This window comes from Gavia stellata, chromosome 2 (genome assembly GCF_030936135.1).
Source record: "Gavia stellata isolate bGavSte3 chromosome 2, bGavSte3.hap2, whole genome shotgun sequence".
Taxonomy (NCBI): domain Eukaryota; kingdom Metazoa; phylum Chordata; class Aves; order Gaviiformes; family Gaviidae; genus Gavia; species Gavia stellata.
The window spans coordinates 16802344-16828322 of NC_082595.1; the positions used below are offsets into that span (position 1 = coordinate 16802344).

The following is a 25979-nucleotide window of genomic DNA, read 5'->3' on the forward strand; positions in this document are numbered from 1 at the left end:
TGTAAGATTTTACATTTGCTGATCCTTTTACTTAACATGGTCCACATGAAAGTCACACCGAAAAGGAATGAATTGTAACAAGGTCTTTTAAAGATTATTTGTTGTCCTATCTTCACAGGGAATTGACAGATAGAACAGTAATATCTGCTGTTGAAAATTAATTTCAGTAGCTGACTCCATCTCATGATCAATAGATGTGCTATCTCCCTCTTTATTCATGGAAAAATATTACTGGTTTGCATATCTTCATCTAAATAGTCAGTATTTCACATAGGAAAGCCATGGAAGCAAGAATTAATGCTCTGATGCTCAGAGCAGTGATATGAATTAGTCTTCATAAGATGACTAATACTATACCACAAGATCTCCCACAATGGTTTCCCTACTAAAACATCAAAGAATTGTCAACTTGACGAGTTTCAGGAACAAAGGAATATGCTTGAATATATCACTTAAAGCCATGCTGCCCTATTCAAAGGAGCTGTGCTGAGACCTATCGTTGGGATCTGGTAGATGGAATCAAATATACAAGAAACTTATCTCCTGAGAGAGGAGTTTGTATTCAGCTTTTAGCTAAGTTCCTTGAGCAAACACAGCAGATGAAACTTGAGCTGAGATACATTACATACTTATAAAATACGTATTCCAAGTAGAAGACAAGTAGAACATTCATTTGTTGAGTGTTTGATGCATCTTGAAGTTGGGATTGTCTACGACCTGTTGGGAGAAGGTTTCTTTCACAGTAAATAAAACACATAAACTAAACCAATTCTTATTCAAAGAAGAAGTTACTGTCAGCACCAGATGCTTAGTTAGAAGTGCTCAGAATTCTTTACCAGCCACAAAAGGAAACAGGAAAGATTATCCAAAAAAAAAAAAAACAAGGGATGGGGGAATATAAAAATAAATAAATAAATCAGAAAAGTCACTCAGTTTTGCTGTTTGGAATAAGGCATCAGCCTAAAATGATAGGTATAGTAGAAGGTATTTTTCTGCAAAATTAGTACTTCTTCCCATAGCATTCTAAAAGCATCTAGAAAGGCAGTTCTAGTTGAGCTTAACATTAAGGTTTTCTCTTATACCAAAGTATTTCTAATTGACTCTATTTATCACAACTTCTTCTGTTTTAAGCTAAAATAAAATTATTCCCTTTCCTTCCGAGCCACTTAGATATTTTACAGGATTGAAGCCATGGTGATAAGGAGGACTGTGATTTATTTGATTGCTATCAAATTTCTTGATTTGAAAAGGTATGCAATGTGTTTAGTCATTCAAGTCTTTCTTAGATCATACCGAAGCTTTACCGCTTTTTCTATGTGAAGAGAGTTTTAGTCACTATGATTTCAGGATCCTAATACTGAGACTGTCTAACCTGAAGAGCCAGAGATGCAAAAGCTTCTTTAATCTCATGATGGTTAGGCTGCCACACTTGCTGTTCTTGAGGATCAGTACTTTTTGGATAACAGACAATTTTTTTTTATTCATCAGGCTGTTGATGTAAAAGCCAAGAAAGCTTCACACAGCATTAGAGATACCCTGATGGAGAACACTGCTAAAAAACAAAGTGCACACACACATATAAAGAGCAACACCACAAAGGAAGTTCTGACCACTGGCTGTATTCCCAACCCTTCCCAGCTCTAATATATCTAGTATATGTTTCCAATTGCTCCTATATCTGTCATAAAAAGATACTGTTAGGGAAGAAGGAGGTCCAGTTCCTTTCATAAGACAAAAAGCTAAAGAAGAAAATCAGTATTATTTTAGTAATGACGAGACACAATTCAGTCAGTGGTTTAGAGGCTGAAGGTTTTGTCAGCAAGAGTCAAATACAATTCAGAGGCAAAGACAGGTAAATCCCTTGTTACTAGTAAGAGGCAGCAAACTCAAAACTCCACCCAAAACTCTTATTGTGGCATTTCCTAAGAAAAACACCTTAATGTTAAACTCAAGTAGAACAGCCTTTGTCAACGCCTTTAGAATCTTCTTTCCTCCCATTTTTGTAGATGGAAATCTGCTCCAGTGTTCCTTGGAGACACAATATTTCATCCCATTTAATTAAAAATTGATTGCAGAATTCACAACAGATGGGTAAGTCATCTACAGAGGCATTACGAATAATTAAGTGTATGGAGGGGGGAGGAGAGTGGAAGGAAGGCCAGCAGGTGACAGGTTTTTTGCAAGGATCAGGAAACAGAAAAATGGTGAAAAAAAAAAATCACATTTTATAGAGCTGACACTGATGGTGAAAACCTGTATCATACTGCAGCTCCCTGTAACAGTGCACAAATCTTTACAGGCTCCCAGAGGCCTGCAAATACACAGAAGAGTACTGAGCAGCTGCTGCTGAAAACCAACACATCCAACCAAAATTCTGCCAATCAGGCAAAATTTGAAATGGGAGAGATAGTCTAGTCAACCAATTTTCATCTTCAGTTCCCCCACTTTATACAGGCATATATAATACACATATGAGAGAAAGGGACTTGCACTTAAAAGATAAAGACACACACCACTGCTTTTGGGAAATAAAAATCCAGTTACATTTAGAGTGATTGCTTCTTACGTACATATTTTAATTAAAATAGTAAAATCTGAAAACCAATTTATAATTACTCCAAAGAACTTTCCAATAGATAAACCCACTGTTTTCATAAAACTCATTTGTACCCTAGCTGGTTTCTTTGAACTTCGTATAAAATTGAACTATACATAAAGACTACTTTTGGTATAGCAATACAGACAATCATGTTTTTGAAACCTCTTAGTATGGATGATATTGCATAATCGCAACAGTATTTCAATCCATAGTTATCAACTGGGAAACTCCAAGGTGTCTCCAGGTATGTCAACCATATTCCCAACAAAACCTTAATCTACTGTAAGTGCTGATTCTCCTATACGTACATATTTATGTTTTCTTGTATGAATTTCATCGTACTAATTGGAACTTTTAGAAAGGAGTGGGATGCTAGGCAAAACACATACCCTAGGAAAACAATCCCTCACTTTCCTTCTGCACCCACAGGCAGATTTGCATTTTTTAAAAAGTAAAGTTCAAATAACTATTTAAAATTAAATCAGCTGCCAGCAACCTGCTTTCACTAGAAACACTATATAAAAGCATCTAATGACTACTGTCGTTAGTAAAACAAATAGAGCAGCTGTATGTTAACAGAAAATGTAGATTTACTTAATAGGAGTGAGAGTTTGCCAAAACAGATCTTGCAGGCGGGGAGAGCTCTGGGCCTGCTTCTAGAACTGCAAATCTCTTTCACATCTGCCCTGATCTTGTGGCAGGTGTCCTGCAATCTCCCAAATTACAGGTGCCTCTCCTGGAGGCAGACATTCAGCCCAGGCTCTATGGGGAAACAGAGGAAGCACACACATACATATATATTTTTTGAAGTACTCTCAGAGAATTTCTACATTAAATGAAAGCACATACAAACCTCACATGGTTGTGATTTTTTTTTTTTTTTTGCATCACAAACTCCCTGTTCATTTAGCCTAGGAAGGCTGATTTTAGAACTGCTCTTTTCCAGTCAAAATAGTAGGATGGGTTGGAAATGGCCACCACAAAAAGGAATATGAAAACAGAGCTGATAACCAGCACCACATCTAATATACTTGCAAGCGTACTTGAAAAAACAGCTTGAAGAACAGACTATCTCAAAAGTTTCCCTACAGCTTACGGTGGGAGCTCATTATTATTAGGTCTCAAGGAGCCAATTATGATACAAATTAAGAAAAATAATTAACAACTGACAATGGAAAGTTTTCAACAAAACATGCTTTACAAACATGGTTTAGATGCTTTAGAAACATCTTTTATAATCAAATTGATTACCTTTGTAAGCAAGATCTTTTATACATACAGGTAATTGCCTGTAACTCCCTTTAAAAACTACACGTGGCACAATCACTCCCCAAAACAATAAAATAGAAACAGAAAATGGAAGTTTTAATGTAGGAGTGATTAAAAAATTAACAGAAACAAGAAAATTGCAATGGGATAACACTCATAATGCCCACTCCAGTAGACTACATTTTGGTAAATAAACTAGTGAATTCACAGTTTCATAAACTACCTTTCTGTCACATGTTCAGGCAAGGGAAAGGCACTACTTCATCATACTGTAAGACCAGCTGTACCCCAAATCCCTGGAATGCATAAGCAAAGTTTTAGAGAAGACTGTGAGGGAGTGGCAGACTCATCCTTTGGATTTACTTCGTCTCCTTCCCTCTTCTCAGATTCAAACTCCTGTTTCATACTTTCACAGATGCCATTTGATTATGTATTAGGTTCTAACTCAGTTCAAAGTAATAATCTCTCATGTTCTACTTCTACTGTTCACTAATGTGAATTCAATCTCTGAAGAAAGAAAAAAAAAATCAGACAAGGAACATTTTTACTTTTAGATTACTCTAAAAGAGAACCATTCTTCGCCAAGTATGAAATTACAGTCTACCACCTGGAGTTTCAGATCCTTTCAGCATTCACAGAAAGAGCATATGCATACAGAAAGTCATGAAAGCTAAGCTATTATAAACGTAAGTTTTAAGAAGTCATTTAGCATTGCTCCCAATACCACCTGTAGTAGCCATAAAGATTCCCAACTTATTTTCTAAGTAATTTATTTCACACCATAAAACTGTTTAGTTTCCTGGAAAATGCAATGAATTGGTATCAGGAAAAAAACATAAGGACTAAAAGCAGAGTTCGTGTTGATATATTTTCCCCCTTTAACAAACTAACTAAACAATATTGGGAGGGGTCCAGTGATACTATGTCTTTTCACATTTTCTTTTAAAGTTTTCTTCTAATGGCAGATTTTTAGAGCTTTCTGGTCACAGATCTCTTAATTATTTGAATTCCTAACCTTACAAACTCTCAGAAGAAATTTATCTTAATACAACACCATGAATTCAGTTCTTTGGATATGAAAATTAGACCAAGCAAGGATCACCAAATTTTGAATATAACACCCTAGTTTTCAGTTGCACGTACGTTCAAAAGGGTAACTTCAAATTGTGTATATGCACATAAAATACTACAGAACTGGAGACACAGCAGAAAGCCTATGAAAAGATGACACCCAAACAAAAATATCGGTAGTTCTCCTATTTCTACTATTGTTTTAGATTAATTACAACATTAAAGATGATACACAATAAACTAAAAAGACAGGAAAATCCTAATCATACACAAAATTACAACAGATCACACAGTGGAACTGTACCTGCAGAAAACACGCCCCACATAGCTGCATGTTATATTTTCTCCAGGAAGTCTGGCTCAAGAACCTTTCACCTCTCTTTGTCTTTCTCTAACTTGTTCTCACATGAATTCCCACAGTTCACAGCCACCTCAATTGTGCTAACACTATTTTCAAGCCTACTCCATAAAGCATAAAATTATTCATCACTCTCTCCATCTAACTATACCTAAAGAAAGCAGTTCCATTACCCTCTTCTTGGTGATAGTTAAAAAAATCCTCTCCTCTCCTGCAAATACTAGTTCTTGCCTTCACAATCCAATTCACTGTTTTTTCCCAGCATCCCAGTAGGAGCTAGACATGGCTTATCCCTTAGCAACCTCGCAGGCACAGAAGAACAGGTAGGACCTCCTGCAAGGATGACACTACTTATGAGCAGAGTCACCTTTTGATCCCAGTGGGTAGACTGGACTCTCTTTTCAAATTTCCTATAACTTTGTGTCCCCAACCCATTGCAAATGCCTTGACCTGTCTTTATGCCACTTCCAACACCTCTCCTACATCCTCAAGTTCTCCTCCCTCCTGCATCTATCTAATAAAACTTATTTTTGCCTATGTGCAACAGGTTAAAACTTAAACATCAAAAGTCACATGGAAGATATTATAACCTTCAAAATGTCCAAGGAAATTATTTCTTTTAAGTGTCTTCATTGCCTGTAAATGGTTTGCAGTTGGCCTGAAATAATTTCACTTTTATAGCTTTTAAGTTAAGGCTTCTGACTAAGATTTATGGCAGCCTAAAAAACAGGACAGATAGTCAACTATCTATTAGTTCAAAAAATGCTCATTACAGAAGAATTCTTAACAAAGAACACAAAACACTGTGTTATTCCCCCCCAACAAAATAAAAAAAAATCCATGGCTGAAGTTCATAACCAAATTGTAAACCAACTTCAGAGATTGAAACCAATATTCTAGAAGAGGTACAAAACAGAAAGAAATCATGTAGAGTGGGAGACATTTTGAAAAGTCACTGGTAACCCTAACTATAAAAAAAGAATAAACCAAACAAGTTTTTCTATGGAACAAAGAACTGACCATCCAAAACAGAGCAACAGGTACTCTGTCACATTTTTGGTTTAAAAATATTATTTCAGTGATGCACAGGAATCTGGGGTTTTTTAGGAAAATATAATTTTAGAAGTTTTTATATTTGGCTTTTTTTGCCTCTTCTCCATAATCGAATTCTGCAGTTTCTTTTAATTAACTCACTTGGGATTCTTTTATCTTACAATAATAAAAATACTCAGTCCTAGTGGTCTAATTTTATTCTTTCACCCATATACCACAAAGAAAAGAACCTGTGGCCTACACTGCAGAGTGGTTTGCCTCAGACATACCAATTCCCTTCTCTCAGGAAAGACAAAATAAGTATGTTCCTTTTTATCAACTTTTACTTTTCTATGGATTACTTAGGAGGTTTGCCTTTACCTCAAGGACTGAATTCAGTATCTTCAATAAAAACATCAATTTCAAGAGCAAACAAAACTCTGTTCACTTACACGTACAGCTCAAAGTATTCTTTTCAGATGCTCAATTCCAGTTAGATAATAGTTGCTTCAAGGTATGCCTACACTGTGCAGTGCAATGCCAAGTAAACGCCTTAGCTAAGTATATCAAGGAACAGATTAAAATAGCTCAGGCATAGCACTGCATTGGTGTGGTTATCCTGTTTCCAGTTGAATTTGAGGTATTAAACCTACACTGCAAATTCAGTGCTGGACAGAGCTACCCGACCGGTCAGAAAAATTCATTTTGTCATCAGTCAGAAGAAAGAGCACTATGACTGATGGTTCAAAAGATCCCAAAGCATTTATAAGGGTGCATTTAAAAGGGCAGCAATAGAGAGATGACAACCTAAGTGCCAACAAAAGAGACTCTTATGACAATGAAACTTCCCTTTGAAAATTTTTACACAGGCTTACACAGTGATCAATACATTGTAAGAAAAGGCATGTACAGTTTTTTTATTTCCCACACTGTTAGAGAATGACTGTAGTTAAAAAAGTGTACAGATTCTGTTTTCAAAAATTAGTGGTTTGCTTCGTTTATCATCACTGACTCACAGAAGTAATTTACAGAAGTATTCCCATTGATTTCTGTTGGCTGTAATATAAATGTGGCAGAATCATATATTCAACACTGTTGCATACTGTTCTGTCAAGATCGAGCCTCTGATCATCTCCTATGCTTTTAAAGCCCCTAAACTCATCAGACAATGACTGCAACAAACAGGTTAAAACAAAAAATAATAAGCTTTTGCTTCAGCTTCATTACAAGTGTACATAAGCTATGTAATGTCATGCCATGTATGTGTATATGCGCTTGAGAGAGTCAGGCATACGTGAAGTGTAATTGCATACGTAAGGCTGGAAGAATTTACCGACCAGCTGTCCAGGAATATATTCTTCTCTACTCAGCAGAAGAATAAAAAAATTAAAAGCCAGTTGTTCTCAGCTTCTGGTGATATGTAAAATGCATCCTAGATCCATGGTATGCTAGAGATCTGTCTAGCTTACATTAAACAAATGCCGCATCTGTGTGATGCAAGGGTTTGGAAAAGGGGGAGAAATTGGACCAGGTACTGAATTATTAGTTTTTTAGCTATCTTCACAACCAAAAAAAAAGTCTTAAGAATTTTTTGTCCTGCAGTGATGCACGATGCAAAGAAAGAAGACGGACATCTGTTACAACAGCAGAAAGTCCTTGACAGAGACCTGTTAACGTAGGCTTTCAAGAAGTGTTCAATGAGTTACCAAAGTACAGATAGCCAAAATACATTTAAATACCTTGCTAAGGTACATCTTTCCAACTGTGTTTGGCACATATGTTAGTACTACATCATGTGAAGCTCTCTAAACAAATTAGAAAAGAAACAGTTGGCATCTGTATCAGTCTCTTCTCATTTTTATTAACGCGTAAAACTGGTAGACATCACATTCAGTTTTTTCATGGTCAGACAAGAGGAAGTCACTCACTGTCCCAGTCTAAAAATACCAAAGACATACTGTGCAGTATTTAAATTGAATTAGGAAAATGTATGTAGCCTTTCAAACTAGAGCCCAAGTTACTGCAATTATCTAATACTACCTTTACTTTTTAAAATCCTTTCTTTACTCATGGCACTTGAAACTGACAAACACACACTTTTTTTCTGAACAACTTCAAGCACCTTGTTTAAAACTGGTGTAAAAAAAATGCCAAACTTTGTGGAGAATATTTACAAAACCATTACCAAATGTATGCACTATGCTTAGATCTTTATCAGACAGACATTTTGCCTTTGTTTATTCAACATTCAGAAACAAATGCAGGAGAGTGCAATCTTAAGGACAGTCAGTCTTTTTGGACCAGCACAGAAAAATTGTTGTTTGAAGTTCCAAGTGCTGCTCTACAGTGACACCTCTCGCATTGTCTCATCAGATCTTCAGCCTGTTAATTTTTGCTTGAGTGTCAATAAGCTACTAGTAATAAGCTTCTTTGTCGTGAAGAAATATATTTATCAGAAACTGGAATGAAATTACCTACTCCGTGCAAAAGTAATAGTTTACTGCTGTACTGGGTAAGTCATAAAGTACTCATAAGACCGTACGTCCCCTAGAAACTGCCACATCCTTTCAAGTATACATTTTACTCAGAATATAATTATCTTTTAAAACAGCTTTTCACAGTAATTGGGTTCAGAAGAGTCAGACTCATTACACTTCATACATAAACAAAATGCATGTTAAAAAAAACCCCTACCTATTGATATCAATGTGAACGATGGAATGTGAACTTTCCTCAAGTAACTGAAGTACAATCTTTCAATCTAAATTAATCAAAAGATCAAACAAAAGCTTTAAATAACTGCTACAGTATTGTAATAGTATTTCACAGTTAAAAACCAATATTATTTCAAGAAATACTCATGTAAAATGCATATTTACTTTAAAAAGGGAAATGCCCAAAAGAAAGGGAAATACCAAAGCATATTGCATTCTACTTGATAACACAAAAAAGTAAATCATCACTGCTCACTAGGAAGCAGGGCAATAAAGTTATAAATATCTTATTACAGCTTGATAGTAAATTTGTATCTTAAAATCTACTCCAGATAGTACTACATTCTTTTGACCACTCTTCATATAGGTTTCTTTAAGGAACATAACTGATCATAAACATAGCTCAGTATCAAGCAAAGAGGCAGAAATCAATAGCGAATCAGACAGGTGCAAAGAACAAAGTATCAACATGGTTTACTACAAACAAGTTACATAAAATTTCCACAATTAATGTCCTCATAAATATGGAATAAGTATAATCAAACAAGTATGAAATTTAAAATTGTGTTATGAGTGGATATCTAAAAAAATAGAATCTTAATATATGCAGCTTTAAATCACTGTATTCATTTTGAAATTCTGCCTGACGCAACACATCAAAGTAATTGAAAAAACAAAATAAAGTTTGTTGAGTAAGAATAGGCTTGCAGCATAATTTGAGGCTCAAGCATGAGCCCTGATGAACAGCTGTAGGGGGGAAAAAAAAAAAAAAAAGAGTTCTCAAAGGCAATGACCACCACAAATATGTTTTTCACTATTGTAACACACCATACCAAAAGCAGCAGCTTCTTAAATAACTGGATTCTACATTATACAATAATTAAACCCTTCACATCAGAAAATATCCTGTATTTCTAAATCTACCTAATAATTGCTTTTTTTTTATTCAACATCTTCCCATGACTGTATGTATAAATTCTAAGAAAAATGCCTTAGCCACAATGCAGTTGGTTATGGGTAGATTTTAATATCTAATTAAGATGGGTCATTATTTCAAAGAGACACGACTGGAGATTAATTGAATGATACAATATATGGCATTGACTCAATTGGCAGCAGTATTTTCTTTGGGTCTAGAACAAGATAATACCCTATATAAGAGCTAAAATGCTTTGATCCACTCTGTCATCTTGAAGAATGTCTTTTATTAATGCAACAGAGATGCCTGCCAGAGTTTTCTTATCAACAGAATCAATGCTGCTAAAGGTGCTGTATTTCAGATATGACCTAACTCTCAGGTTCTATTTTTGTTCACTGTGGAGCCCTTTTTACAAGAAAGAAGGTAATAGCTGCGCAGACTTGGCCACCTAACTTTTTATTACTATTTCTATTGAAGAGTTTCCTTCTTTCCTGTCATGCCACGTTGCTGAGCTCAGTTCGGGGGTACTCACATTTCTTTACTCACTCTGCATCAGCAGTGGCCATATAATTCCTATAAATAGGACTTGATCCTGAAGGTCCTACTTATAGTTATAAATGTATGCAAGTGTCTGATGAGACTAGTACTGTCTGATGTTTGTAAAACACACAGACATTATGGAACTGTAACGTATTATTATAAAACATTTACATACTCAAAGACTGCAAACCAATAGGATCTCCTTTCTATGAGATATTTCCCTCCCACACTTACAAGCAAAGCAAATTAACGTATCATCATACCTCATACTTTTAATCTAACATCAGCTCTTTAATACAGTTTATAAAACACAACAAAACTAAGTAGTCAATCTTAGCAGTAAGTTAGAATAAGTGCAAAATAAGTTCTTTACTAAAACTTCTCACATATGGATTGACTTTTCAAATAATTAAAGGCTTAATATGTTTGACATTTATAAATCAAATTCAACTGACATGATAGGTTATAAACCTGGAACTTGACCTTGCACTGGTGAAATAAAAGGGAAATTGCTTCCACTTTTCAGCTGAGAATGTCAAAACCAAGGCTCTGAATGGGCAAGCCCTTGGAGATACTACTGTATTCAGTATGTTACCATTATTCCCTGTTAACACAGCTCCAGTCTCTAAAACCTAAGACATGAGAATGGATGGATCTTCAGTTTGTACATTTTGTTTTGTTATACATTGTAAAGCACTGGTCCGTCAGGGAAGTGGAGTAACTACAGTAACCCCTAATTTTCTATAAGAGTAACAGTGTGGTACATGACAGTGGAGCAGCCATGCAGCTCCTCCCCTTGACCCAGAAGCTTCCAGGTGCTTCTGTTTTCAAAGTTAATAGCTATTGAGATGATTACCTTAAGTATTTTAACATCTTAAAGGTTACAGTAAGATTGTATTTATTTTATTCTTAAAAATGTTCCACACAGCACACCAGTTAAAGCACAAAATATTCACATGTTCTGTACTAAATTCAAGCTAGGCTATGGAAGAGATGTGTTTACAGCCCCTTTCACGTGTTGATAAATGTACAATCACTATTCAAAAGTTTCTGAGCTGATAGTACTTATAAATGGTCATATTCATTTGAGATCAAGAACTGCTTTTTATTTAACTTCAAGCATTTAATCTAGTACCTCTTCCTCACCTTCCTGTTCCACTTTTTTAATTTTAAAGCCTGATTCAGCCCCATTGAAACTGAAGGGAGTTTTGCAATTAATGTCCTGCACCTCATCCTCAATTCTCTATCAACTATTCTCCTCATTTTCCTCCTGTTTATGTCCAAACTATGTCCTTACACTTCTGTTTCTTCATGTGGATATCACCTACATTTGCCTCTGCCTGCTATTTCCTCTGCATTGTCATTTCTCTCTTTAAAAATCTTAACCAAAGTGAAAGCATACAGGGGTTTGAATCACCTCGTGATGTGAGGATAGGTGAGGAGAGTAGACCCATGGTTTTCAATCTGGTTTTGGACTCTCAAAGCTCTGCAAAGTTTTTCTTTAGAGGCAGTATCCAGCAACAAATTTAAATCTACTGACAATATGGTGGGTTGGGGATTTTCTTATTAATCAACTGACATGGGCCTCTCAAAAACAGTCTGCGGAGTCCCAAAGGCTCTTATATCAAAGGTGAAAGACCAGTGAACTAGATCTTGAGTTATGGAAGGGACTTCTCTATAATTCTGTGATGCACCCATCTTATGTTAAGTAATTTTACACTGCTTACCTGTTCAGTGACATCATAAAGCACTAAATCACAAGGAACTTTGTATTTCCACACTGATGCGTAAATTCAAAATTTTCTATTATAAATAAGCTAACAATGATTTATTTGTAACAAACAACAAAAATATTTCCTAAAAAGCCCACATGCATGAAATTTACATTCCAAAGAATTTTCAAGCAATTGCTAATAAATCCTGGTTAGAACAATGCTTTTAAGAAACTTATTTGTACAAAAAAAACCCCACACCTTAAAAGTAATTCTCAACTAAATGCAGAATCTTGATTATCCCAACTCCAGCTCCTAATAACCTCAAGCCATAAAAAAGCCTCAACATAAAGAATGAGATTCATTTCTATGGTCCAGAACAAGAAAAAAAAATATTGCTAGCACTTCCATACAGCTGAGCCTATGCCTTTAAACAAGATATGGGACAATCTCTGTCAGGGCCTGTACTTGTGTTGTAGACTCCATGTTCAACACAGTTACTATACAATTTGAATCACTGGGTTTCGGTGACAGGTGCAGTTGGGGGCAGTTTTTAGTTTTTTAAACATTCAGGATTTATCAAAGCAAATTCAAGATAATTTCGGAAAGATTGCTGGCTGAAAACTTTAGACACTTATTAAAAATACTTCTGAAAAGAGTCACCTAGAAAACATCACTTTATGTAATTTTAATCTATTAAAGGCAGGCAGCACAAGCATTCAGTGGGCAGAGAGCAAACCCCTTATCTACCTCCTGACAAGCTGAAACCTTCATCACCAGACTACAGCTGAGTTTTCTCTCTACTTTTTTTTGCACTCACTTCTCAGATCCAATAGGAGAAATGTAAGATAGCTCTCATCTCAGCCTTCCTAGAAGGCTAGTTCAAGAGAACGCTAGGTCTCGCGTGAAATGATAGCAGCAGATGCGTAACTGCTTATCCTGTCTCACATAACCTGCAAGCCTAAATGCCAAGCCAGACGACACTAATAACGAAGTTATACCTTCTCAGACCTCCAAGTAAATCCATACCCTGTCACAGCACCTTACGGGCAGGGAATGGTTCCTTTGAAACTAACCCTAGAGTTCCCATCTTCCTGAAAAGGCATTGTAACTACAAGAAAAATACCTCCCAAACTATCCATGAAACGATAATAAAGCAGCCTATAGAAGCATATTAAACAAAGTTTTCAGCAGAACTAAATTTTAAGCAACAGTGATTTGTGGTGGTTCTCAAGATCTATTGGCTTATGCTATCATTCAAAATTATACACAAAGCAGTAGTTTGTACAAAAGCGGTGATTTAGACATTTCATGCTAAAGTAATTTCAGGCTCTGAAGTCCAGTATCAAATGAATACCTGAATCAGGGATGCTGTTAGATGCCCAGCTCTAAAAGGAAAAAAAGCAATTTCTGACATGTCTCATCTTAAGTATTCTTTTATCAGTCACCTTGGGAGTCTCCCCTCTCTGCACAATGCCTAAAGTAAACTCTACTTTTAGCAGTTCACTTCCCCCATGCATTATTCACAGAGGTTACACACCCGAGTCCCTTTGTACATGTGGATCCCAAACTTCATTACTATCTGAAAACCATCATGAACCCTTCTGGAATTAAAAATAAAAGGAGTAGCTTTGCCTATTTCAAACCCTTGGCCCTATAGCCACTTGATGTACCGATCTTGAGGGAGGTCAGATAAAGGAAAAGTTACTTTTTCTCTTATTTAGCATATTCATGACTACAGGTAAGGTCACAAAAATTTATCTTCAAGTTTTTAATTTACAGAAAAGATCCAGTAAGCAAGTGATAAACAACAGGAAAAAGTGTTTATAACTACCTTACTGCTGAAGAACAGCACTATCAAGTGGCAGCGATGAAAGTGTTTTAACAAGATCGCTGTTGCCGACTATATGACAAATTAAGTCTCCCAAACTACAAAATGGTAGCAAGACAAAAAATAATCTACCTAGTATGTCAGCTCCAGATATATTGGAAATGCTTAAATACACACAAACCTAATAAAATTCAGTACTGAAAAGACATCTTAACTGTGAGGGGTTGTGTATTCTTTTTGGATGAGGAACTCACCCAGATTTCAAGTCTGTAATCCGTAAACAATTAGTAGCATCCAGTCCTACTTTTCCATTTCTGACCACACTGGAAATGAAGGGTGAGAGCGCTGGAGAAATTCTGTTCAAGGCAACTTCAGGTGACATTTTAGTACGTTCCTCTTTGCTTTTGTCTTGAGCTGCACAGGGGTGGGAAAAAAATAATCAAAAAATATCCTACTTATTTGATGTAACTTCACATGCACTCTGCAAACACCAAAGGAAAAAAAGCTAAGCACGCAAACAATCACGAATGTAGTGTAACTGAAGTGTGCACAGGTTTATAAAGAAAAAATAAACACAGGTAATTTTTTTTCCCTATCTCTGCAACATTCAATGAAGCCCGTTTATTTAATGTCAATGTAAAACCAGACTTATGTCCTAGGCTACTTTAATTCAGATCCTATCCCTATGAGAAAGAGAAATAAAAGTGAGGGCCATTCTGACACTTCACAGCCTAGCCCTTCTTGTGAGCATTTCCATTAGGAGTCTGTAATTGACACGCCACATTTGTTCTGCTTCCACTGAAATCAATGGGACTTACATTATTGACTGCAGTGGGACCAAGGGTTTGATTATCTCTCTCTATTCTCATTTGTAATTTTTAATACCACTAGTGTAACCATAATCAGTATTACTTTTACAATACTTCATCAGGTAGCTATTTACAGCATTTCATGATGCCTTTTAAAGGCTAACGCTGCTTTTCTTTCAGCAGTATCACCATACTCTTTGAAAGGCATCTTCATTCACAAAACATGTCGGGAAGCTGATGTACACACACTTTAAGCACAGCTTTTTCAGAAGTGCTTGCCATTGCCTGACCTTATGCTAAATTAGTTAGGCCACTAAGTTAGCAGACTTTAAGAACCTGCTCCATTTTAGCTGAAATGCAAAAACTGAGCCTGCACACATTTTTAACTCATTGCACCACAAAAAGGCTAAAGAGTGTGGACAACAGACTGTAGTAGGAGAACTGGGAGAAAAGAAGGGCAATTAACCTATTAAAATGCTAACTTAACATATTTTATCATATTCTTAGGCACAGAGTTCCAGCTGAAAATTAACTGAACTACACAGTTTTAGAAAACAAAGCCATAAATGACTCAAGGTAACACAAACCTGCCACTGATAAGCGGGGCAGAAGAGCTCGTACCTAAACTCTGACCATTAGAAGATATTTTAAAAAACATCCATTTAATTGAAAACCACCTATACATACTGTATTTACCTCTTCACAAAATGCTGCATATGGACTACTGTATTAATGTGTTCTGTGAAGACAGCGTGAACAACACAAGGCAATAGTTGCATTTTTCTGTTGTTTCTAACACTCAGTTCACAAGCATTAGTTGGTAACTAATGGATATTCTACAAACTAAAAATTCCCTGTAACCGGTAGCAACATTAAAGTTACAGATTTTGTTCTCATGAAAGACATTAACACTGAAATAGTATGAAACAATGTTCAAGGAAGAGTATTTATCCTAGCTATTTGGAATGTATCTGAATAAAGCAAAGGCCAGACACTTTAAGGCAAACAAAAAAGACTAATGAAGTAAGACTTCCTAAACCCAGTAATTATCTTTAATACACTGGTTGTTACATTTTATGGCAGCAAAGCAGCTCAAGATTAAATATCCATGTCCTAACATATAATGTGTTCTCTTTACATATATGATTTGCCATAATTGACAATGGGCAACAACTTAAGTTTGCTTAGCAAACACCTACAGCAATTTAAGATGCTACCTCCTGTTTGTTACTTTTCTACCAAAAATTACTGCCTACTCACCTTTATTCTTCCCCAGAGGAACTGAGAGATCACAAGCCCATACTTGACCTATTTCAATGCGAAGTCCAATAGCTTAGATTGAACAGCTAATAAAAATGAGTTTAAACTAAAATGATACTTTGCACTAGAGTGGCAAAAAACAGGGCACACATTTCAGTCTGCCAGCTCTGCTGTAGGGAGAGCAATTTTACCAGAGGGGCAGCTGGACTGATGAAGGTAAGAACTTCTCAAGCCATGAAAAACAAGCTACCCTTCTAGCAATCTTAAAGGTATACACAAAGATCTCAGAATTGGTTCTGATAATGACACATTTTAAGGGGACTCTGTTGTGAGGGTAGAATTGTGAGACTTAAGAGATACATGTAGTGATCAAAGTTGAACAGATGCACCTTCCAAAATGAACTGCAGGATGAGATTCCTTGTCTTTTTGTTAATAAAATACGCAGATATTGTCAAAACATGATGTAAATAACTGTTAGGCATTTTTCCTGGTTTTATTGCATCATTTCTTTAAGATCCACAATATCTTCTACATAACAAGCCAGATACACAATACTTAAAGGGTCACTATCAATTAAACTCACCGATTTATTTTGTAAACAAAGGTCTTTACAAACTATAACACAATTAGTACCATTTTCCTAAGTTTCAGTTGTCATATACACATTTTTTTCCCCTACTTAATTTTCCCACAGTACTGGAAACAGAACACAAACAAACTCAAGGGAAATAACAAAAACAAAATTCACTAGACTGTTTCCCTCCCAAAACAAAACATTTGAAAGAAGTAAACAAACTAACAGTTGAATCCTTTTAGATTCAGCAGCCTATCATTATGACTTCAAGCAAATGTAACATATGCTTCACAGTAACATGAAATCCCAAGCACCGCTTTGGGCACCAGGGAGTGTCCGGATACGAAATACTCTGTTCCTCCACCACCAGTAATAACATTATGGGCATTAAGTGAAGCTATAAGAAGGCAAAGGTGAACGCTGTGATGGAGGCCTTGAAGTGCAAGGGAACCTCTCCTGTCTAACCCTCTCCGCTTGGCTGTCAGCAATCTGGTTTTGTGGTTTTCACGTTGAGGGTGGCAGTGACAGGTGTCTGGGTGTGGGGAAAAGAGGGGACCCACGACCACCCCTCCTCCTGGCCCCGTGCCCGAACGCATCCCCACCTGCCAGCCCGGAATGCGACCGGCAATGCGGATCTGCAGACCCCGGGTAAACCCCCGAGTTCCCTCAGCCTTGGCACGGGAGAACGCGCGCCGGACTGGCCGCTGCCAAGGCCCGCTCCCTCCCCAGCCGGGCCCCGGCTGCCGGCTCACCGCCCCCCCGCCCTCCCCAGGCGAAGGCGGCGGGCCCGCCACCCGAGGCACCGCGTGCCGCCCCGCCCCGCCACGGCGGCGGCGCCCGGGAGCGGGCCGGGCGACCGCCGGGCGGTGCTTAGCCCAGTCGTCGCCTTGGGCCGCACCGGCCCCCACGCCGCCTCCTTGCCAGCTCCTCCCGAGCCGGGCCTGCAGCCTCCGGCGCCGGGTCCCCCACCGCCCCAAGCGCCCCGGGGCTGGCAGAGGGGGCCGGGGCCGGGGCAGAAGCAAGCCGGACGAGCGGGCGGGCAGGCCGCCCGCCGCGGCGCTCCCCCCAGGCCGGCAGGGGCGCTGCTCCCGCCCGCCCTTTCCCGTCCCGTCCCGTCCCGGGCCCCGCCATACCTACGGCGGCCGGAACACAGCCCCTTAGCAACAGCCGCGGCCACGCGCCCGTCCCGTCCACCCGCGCCCGGCGTGCGCGCCCCCGCTCCCGGTCCGCCGCGTGCGCGCCCCCGCCCCCCGCCGCCGCCGCCGCCGCCGCCGCTGCTCCCCGGGCCGGAGGGGTCTTCACCCGCCTCGATATTGGCGGCCGCCGCAGTGCCTGGGCGGACGGTCTCGTCGCGCAGGCGTGGGGCTGCGGTTTCCTCGCGGCCGGAGCGGGGTGGGGGAGAGGGTGAGGAGGGGAGGGGGCGGCCTTGCCAACAGGCGTTCGCCAGGGGCACCTCTCCCGGCCGAAGGCCCCTGCGGGCCGGCCACCGCCTCCTCCGCCCGTCGCCCGTGGCAACGGGCGAAGCCGCCGCCGCTGTGGCAGGGCCTGGCGCCAAGGCCGGGTCCAGGGTCCAAGGCCCAGGCAGCGCCTTGGCTGGGCTGCGGGTCCTGAGGCAGCCCCGTCCCCTGGCGCCATGGCCGCTGAGGTGGTAGTTGTGGGATCCTGTATGACCGACCTGGTCAGGTTAGTACTCGGGGGGCTCCCGCAGGCCGGCAGGCCCCAGCGCGGGGCTGGTTTCCTGCCCTCACTGGACGGAGGGGCCCCGAGGTCAAGAGAGCGCAGGGCGTCACCGTGCCCGGGGCAGAGCAGAAGCTCCCTGCGCCTCCCAAGGTCAGGCTGGGCCGGGATACACCCCACCCCTCTTGTCCTGGGCCAAGGAAAGCGGGAGTCACGTCCCTCTCCAGGCCGGGACAGGAGAAGCAGGATCGGCGCCAGCTGCGGCGGCGCGGAGCTCTCGGCCCTGGGCAGAGGGAACCCAGGCGAGGAGTTGGCTGCGGCAGGGGCAGGGGGAAGGAGCAGAGCCTCCGGTGGGGGCGGCTGGGCCCGGGTGATGTCAGCCCTGCAAATAATACTTTGAAAGAAGACTGTGGGAACGGGGAGAAGTTCGAACCTGTTGTCTGCTGGAGCTTTGATCAGCTGTCTGTAACTTCAGGGAGAAGAGAGACTTGGGATGTGTTTTCAGCTGTGCTAGGTGGCTCGGCGTTAGCCTTGCCAGAAAAGCAGCGTTTCATAGTAACCCGCATGGGAAACCGTGAACTCTGATACTTTTTATCAGCAGAGGCGTTTGAAACAGTTTATGAAGGTAAATAAAGCTGGTCACCTGTAACATGTTTTCAGTCCAAAGTGCTTGTCTCCACCAGAAAAGTGAGAAAGAAAGCTTAATATTGCAAAGAAACTGAAGTTGGCTCCATGAAAAATTAGGTTTTAAGTTGATTACTTGCAGACAACATTTTATGTAACGCTTTGAAAGGAGAGAGAGAGGAGAGAAGGCCTCCCAAGCTACTCATATCTTAACAGATTAAGAAGTGGAAATAGGAAACCCTCAAAAATTTAGCACCTCTGCACCCCAAAGCTAGTTTTTAAATGATGAAATCCTTTTTTAAAGGAATGTCTTAATTCCATTTTATTCATTTTCTGGGCATTTTGCTTTTAGAATTAGGTATTTGGGTCTCATATTGTCATTTTTTTTTGTACATAGGTGAGGTTTGGAACCTTCTTTTAAAAATTAAAGTACAGAAGTTCATGAAAGCTCTTGGTTCCAGCAGCCTGTGTTTTATAGTGAATACTAAATATCAGAAGAATTCAAGCAAAATTGCAAGAGTTGGCAACGATGCAAATACTAACCTAAACTGGCTGACCTCGTCAGCACCAATAAACTTGCAAATCAGTCTTTGATTTGCACTATTTTAAACACATCTGTTTTTAAACTATATATGCAGACTTGGTTAAAATAGGATTTAAAAGTATATGTATCTGGACTGCATCAGCTTGTCCTGCTGGGAATTCAGCAGTAAAAAACACAATTCCTCCATCTGAATCAGCAGACAATTATGTCAAAGCTTGTGGGTCAACAAAGTGTAGAGTACATGATTAGAAGAATATGCTGAGGAGTAAGTACGGCTTAGGCATAGACATGTGTTGCAGAAACGATGAAAACCCTTAAATAATCATAGAACTTGTGTCAGAAAGATTTAATGCTTTATGTAATCTGCAGAACACGCTGGCAGCTTTCCAAGAAGAATAGTTGTAAGTCAGAGTAAGATCTTGTAGAACTGATCTTGACGCTATGTGTGAATGAGCTATCAGATGCTTGTGACGTTATATTGAAATATAAAACATGGTGCTCTAACCTCAAGACGTTCCTTTTCCTGTCTCTCTCAAATGTGAGAAAAAAAGTCATCAAAAAGTTGTCTACCAGTTTAAGCACTGCTGACAGCCACAGCTTTGGACTTTTTCTTGTCACTTAAACAAACATACAAACAAAAAAAGAAAACTCCCATTTTTCTGGCTGCAAGTTTGGTATGATAGAAGTACAGTCATTTATTTGAAGCCATATTAACTGGCCATGTTGTAACCAGAGATTAAACTGTGGGTTGTAGCCATAGATGCTGTTACACTGAGATTAAGTGGTTGAAGAAAAGCCATTTCACTTTTCAGTCAGCTGAGAGGATTGCTTAAATTGTACAAATGCTATGTATCTGACTCACCATTATTAGACTTTACTTTAAGGAGCAGTGAAGAGCTTTTTATTAGTGATAAGCTAATTTGATTCAACTGAAAAAGAAGGGACAGCCTCATTCTTTCTGTTACTAGCACAGGGCTTCAGGCACTTAATAAAATAAGAAAAAAAGTGGGTTTAAATTTAGCTGGCAAGAATTTAATCTGACTGAAATCTCCATGTAGTATCCATGTAGACATAGTTTAAATGTATCCTGTGTTACAAAAATCCTGGTAAAATTACTGGAAAGTACTAAACTGTAGGCTGGGATGCACCTAGGTGGAGAGCAAAGCTATGAAATAGGGAAGAATAAGCTTTATTAAATGTGGTAAAAACTGCTAGGTTAGGATTAGGATTGATGCCAGTAGGGTATCTCTTGACTGTCTTTATATCTGGGATTTAGAGGGGGCTGTATATTCTAGGTTTAAAGCTAGGGTTCATTTCAGCAGGGGTGAAAGAGCATAAGGTTTTTGCGAGTTTGTCATTTATGCTGATGTTTCAGTTTGTAAAAGACATGAACAGCAGTGATCATATTAAATGCCTGTCTATCACCCGTTTGGAGGAGAGTGAATAAACTAAATTAGGAGCGGAGTCACGCAAAGGAGGTCAGACACATTTTCGGACACATTGTGTTCAATAGGCATATTCGCCACTCAACACTAAAGCCTGTCTTTCCTAGAAGATAATCATATTGATTGAGACTCTGCCAGAGCTAGACAATGCTATGTTATAACTCAAACTCAAATGATAAAATACCATGTTGGCCCTTTAGAATACAACCTTGGCCCTCTGTCTGGAAATCTGGAAGCTCAGAGTGGCAGACATTAAATGGTAAGCATTCCCAGGTCTGTTAGAAGCAAGGTACCGAAAATCAGAAAGATAAGCTTTAAGCTACCGTGGACATACGGTAGTCAGATTCACCACTAAAAAAAAGTTAGCACATAATGTTTTTACTCAATACAGTAAACTAACGATTTAAAGAAGCGTAACCTCTGTGTAAAATGGAAATGTACAATTTGAAATTTGCTATGTCTTACATAATGACTGAGAAGGAAAAGGACGGGGACCTTCTATTGAAGACAGTATTCAGTTGTAATTTTGGGAAATAATCAGAAGAAAGGGTAGCATGTCTTAAAATTCTTTTAAAAGGAAGGGGCCCAGTGGTTTGCTTTTAAAACACTGTTCTCATTGGAAATTCTTTTCTCATTGTCCTGTAGCTGCAGTGGCAGAATGTGGGTTTTCTAAAGTGAATTTAGTGTAATCAAAACAACCTCACGTACATACATGCAGTAAACCACACTCTTTTGGCTTAATAGGACCAGGAACAAAACATATTTGTGGTCACAATCACAATCAACACTTCATTGGCAATAGCAGGCAATAGTAGTAGAAAACAAAAACAGCATTATTCTATATGATCTAGATATCAAACCAGATGGGTACCATCCATAGTATTATTTAAATAGTTTCTGTTCTGACTCATATTTGCAGACTGGTCGTGGCATTGGCATTCTAATTCATATTAAATCAGGACAAGACTAAACAATGATTCTGTGATTCTGTGATATAAACCAATGAGAGTCAGACACACTAAAACAATTAGAATAAACAGGAGAAACTTTGGCATGGCAATTGAAAACAGCAGAAGCAAAGAACAAAATGTAAGATGGAAAAACAGTCTTTGGGTAGTCACAACAGCAACAGTTTTTCACTTTAACTCGAGAGAATGAGACCACAGTCCCAATACTGGAAAACTGTGTTTGTTAGGATGTTCAAAATTTGAAGTCATAGTTTTCTGTGGACCTCTTTCCTTCCCTCAGGTTGCTTCATTCCCTGTAGGGAGTAGAACTAAAAGTTCTGCTTCCAGTCCCCTGTTGTAATAACTGTCATTTATAATGATTATTACAAGTAGTAAACTGATGGACTGAAAGCATTCAGCGAGAGAACAAAGACACAGCAGAGAAAACATTGAGCTACAAAGTAGTATGTTGCCAGACTGGAGTGGACAGTTGTGACAAATGCACGTCCGGAATTAACATCTCAGAGTAGTCTTACGGAAGCATCGAGTCATCTTCACTAACTGAGCACAATCTCTGCTTGTGCAAAATGTCAAAGGTATCTCCATTAGTGAGATTCTACGTCTTCCTTTTAAGTCTCTAGTGGTGGTTATTGTCAGCTGAAGTGCTGAAGTAAATGGCTCATTTGAAATGTCCATGATCCAAAGCTATGTCTGTACTTTCTTTTTTTAAAGTGCAATATTTAGGACAATAATGGCAGGCTTTTTTTGTGGGAATACGGAAAGGAATTTTCTTATGTTTCTGTTGAGCGAGCAGAGAAAGTCTCACATATGACTTTATTTTCTTCTTTGCTTTGTTTCCAGGTCTTTCACGTGTTCTCATTTCCACCATTTCTCACGAATGCGCAGTCACCGAGTTTTAATGTTTTTTCTTGCTTTAATGTTTTTTTCTGCTCTTCAGCTTCTCCTAGCAGCAGAGAAAAGTGTTCTAGAATCCTTCAAATCCATTTCATTTGTGTTTTTGTTTTTATCTGTAATGCTTCCCCTGCAGCAGCCACTCCTCATTCTAGTCAATCTGCCATTGCCAGCAGCATGGGAAAGCACAACTGTGAAGGAATACAAGCTTAGTCCAGTTGAGGAAATTAATCTTTTGGATCCAGAGAAAGGCATCAAGGCATGAGAGAATGTGTCATCTGTGAATTGTTTAGTTTATGTAATAGTGAAAAATCTGGGCTTTATTTCAGAGCCTGTACTATTCCCTTGTTGTCTTCTTTGACCTAGCAAAGTTTGGGTGTATAGTAAATGCAGGATGCGCAGGCTCAGTGTTTTGTTGTTCTGCCCTGATTTTAAAAGACCTAAATGTGGTTTAGAGAAACGCCCCTTTGCCTTCTCTTGCCTGGCAGGAAGAAAGCTGTATCTTGGGGGAACAAAAAGAAAAATGGGATAAAAATCAAGTTGATGAAATCCTTGGTAATGGAATTCAGTAAGAAAATTGTGTTCTGTTCACGTACAGCTTTTGACTATCTGTAGTGGCCCGGACACTGGTCATCTGATGTGGGGCCTGATCCAAGCTCATTCATGTCAAAAGAAGCTTTTTACTGCTGTAAACTGTCATTAAATTGTCATTCCCCCACAGAATCTGAGTGATCAGCTTATTTTAGGGTGAGACACAGTTTAATGTTTTAGTGTGTTAAAAGTATTTGGTGTTATACTCCAGACCTGAAAAGCTTCCAACAAAGTTCCTCTAACAAAAAATGACAAAGTATTGAAGAGGGTAAAAGGGGGGAAAATGTCTGGTTGGGTGTTTCTTAAATTAACACAAAATAACTAGGGCAAGGCCACCAAGGACTTTTTTTTAACCCATTACAAGAGCTGCATTTGCCACCAAGGTTATGAATCCCAAGCGAGAAACAGTGTGCCATTGATCCCAGCTGGCACTTTCTGAAAGGAACTGTTGTTTGTGCAACAGAGGATGCTGTGGGTCCTCTCTGAGAAGGACTGGTGATGCTAGAACACCTGCTCAACACTTGTCTTTGGCTCTTATCCATGAAACTTTTTTTCTCCCCTCCTAAGTGGAAATGTGGAAGTTTTAAAAGTCTTGGGAAATATGAATGTGAAACTGGTCACACAATGTCTTTTAACTTAAGCACAACAAAAGTGTTGCTTTCTGGATTCTATTTAATTGAAACCTCCCTGCCCTTTCATTTGGTGTCTTCATTTTGTGTCCTAAGCTACTGTGTACTGTAATTAGGCGCTCTCTTTCCTTCCAGAAGCAGTTCCATTTCAGCAATAACTAATATGACTCTTGTTTTTTAGACTTGTTTATCTAGTTCCTGTTTAATAGTATGTATTTAGTAGTGCTTTTGAGCTAAAGAGTAGCCCTTGTGGTATTGCAGTCAGGCCTGTACTACATGAATGCCATAGCTGAAGTAATTTCCTTGGCTTCCCAGTACCAAGAGCTAGCACTATTTGTCCTACTATGCATTGGAAAACATTTTGGAGTTGGAGGACGGGAAGAAGGGCAATTTACTTGGTAAAGAGATAGGAAAAATGTAAAGAGAAGTTGGAGGAAGGTATTGAAAAGGACAAAAATAGTAGGAAGGACATAAGATTTTACTGCAGAAAGTGTGAGGAGTCTATGGAGTTGAGGTTGAGATAAACGGCAGGGAAACTACAATCCTAACATGACAGCTCCCCAGCTATCCAGAGGCCCCCTGTTTTTCTGCTTCTCTTTCTGCCAGCTTTGGCTGCCTGCTTGCTTTCTGCAGTTTTCTCACATGGCTGCATGGCAAGGTTCAGGGAAAAGCTCTTGTTTATTCCTGCTATCTTCTCCCAGCACCAGCATTTTGTAAGATCGGGCACCCAGTAAGTCCTCTGTTACCTCCTCCTTCCCATGAATGAGTTCCCAGCTATCTGCTTCTGTTCCTACCAGCTGCAGTGTCTGGTCTGTTTAAGTTTGTAAATTGCTTTGAGATCCTTCAAGATGAAAGGTTCTACTTAAGTGAGATCATTATCACCTTCTACATTTCTCCACTCCCTGTTCTCGGCTCAAGCTTCTTGTCTCATCTCAACTTGGGGTCCCGCACAGTACTCAACATTCCCAGCTCATGGCAACACAAAGCTTACACACAAATTTCAACTTCCAATCCTTGAGTTGTTTGACGCCTCTCAGAGTACTTCAGAGCTGAAGGTTAAATATATGTATTTTCCTGAGCCGATGCCAAAATACTTAGCACTTGCCACACTGAGATCGTAATTCTGCATTTGCGTCTGACTTCATGTTATTTTGTGTGCTTCAAGAGACTGTATAGTTCTCTTCCTCCCACTTCTGAAGTACTTAGTCATTCTAGGAAGCATTCCAGCTACGATGTTTTTCTGTGATCCTACACTATATTCTTATAGCCATACTTTGTTCATGTTCTTGTGGTTAAACTGTAAGCCTGTCAGGGCAGGGATTTCACTCCTGTCTGGCATAGTGAACTTACGGAGGGGAACCCTGACAGGAGTTCAGAGGACTCTCTCTGTTCAAAGACTCATAGGCAGTAATATGGTGTTTGGATGGGAGAACCCTTTTTCTGTTCAGCTGCACGTCTAGCTGTTGTCTTCATCTTCCATATTTTAACTGATAAATAAGAGAGTTTTTTCACTGTATAGTATCTATGTCTGTTTATTCCCAATGTCATTCACATTCCAGTGAAATTTTCCTCTTTCCTATGAAAGTGAGGTCATCTTAAACCTGTGTTTATGATACTGCAGTCATTTCCATGGCAGTAGACTATGATATCATCAGTGGAGGATTATGCCTTTCCTATGTGTGTTAGCAATTAAAAATTATGGTTTGTGAGATAAAACTACTGTTTACCAAGCTTCTAGGTTCCCTGCGAGGCTGGGAAACTATTGCTTAATTCTCTAGAGACTTCACTTGGGTAATGGAGTGAATGAATCCAGAAACATTTTGATCCTAGCAGGTGATAAGTTTTTGGGGTATATTTTCCTAATGGGAGAAGAAAATCAGCTACTCCATCTTGTGGTCTCTCCCCTGGCAAAGAACACTTG

At 39.3% G+C, this 25979-nt stretch overlaps 2 protein-coding genes across 4 annotated transcripts in view; one reads left to right on the plus strand and one right to left on the minus strand.

Annotated features, from left to right (window-relative positions):
- BABAM2 (BRISC and BRCA1 A complex member 2) overlaps positions 1 to 18383 on the minus strand; it is a 178331-nt gene extending 159948 nt beyond the window's left edge. The window contains exons 1-2 of one of the 2 annotated variants that reach the window (XM_059835711.1): positions 18365 to 18383; positions 14300 to 14459 (exon numbers count right to left, since the gene is read on the minus strand). In XM_059835711.1, the coding sequence (XP_059691694.1) occupies positions 14300 to 14427 (128 nt within the window). In that variant the 5' untranslated portion in view covers positions 14428 to 14459; positions 18365 to 18383. Of the gene's footprint in view, positions 1 to 14299; positions 14460 to 17822; positions 17856 to 18364 lie in introns of those variants that run through there. The other variant, XM_059835714.1, reaches the window with a different exon arrangement.
- RBKS (ribokinase) overlaps positions 18259 to 25979 on the plus strand; it is a 71549-nt gene continuing 63828 nt past the window's right edge. For both annotated transcript variants that reach the window (XM_059835715.1, XM_059835716.1), the window contains exon 1: positions 18259 to 18372. In XM_059835715.1, coding sequence (XP_059691698.1) covers positions 18323 to 18372 — 50 coding nt within the window. In that variant the 5' untranslated portion in view covers positions 18259 to 18322. The remainder of the gene's footprint in view (positions 18373 to 25979) is intronic.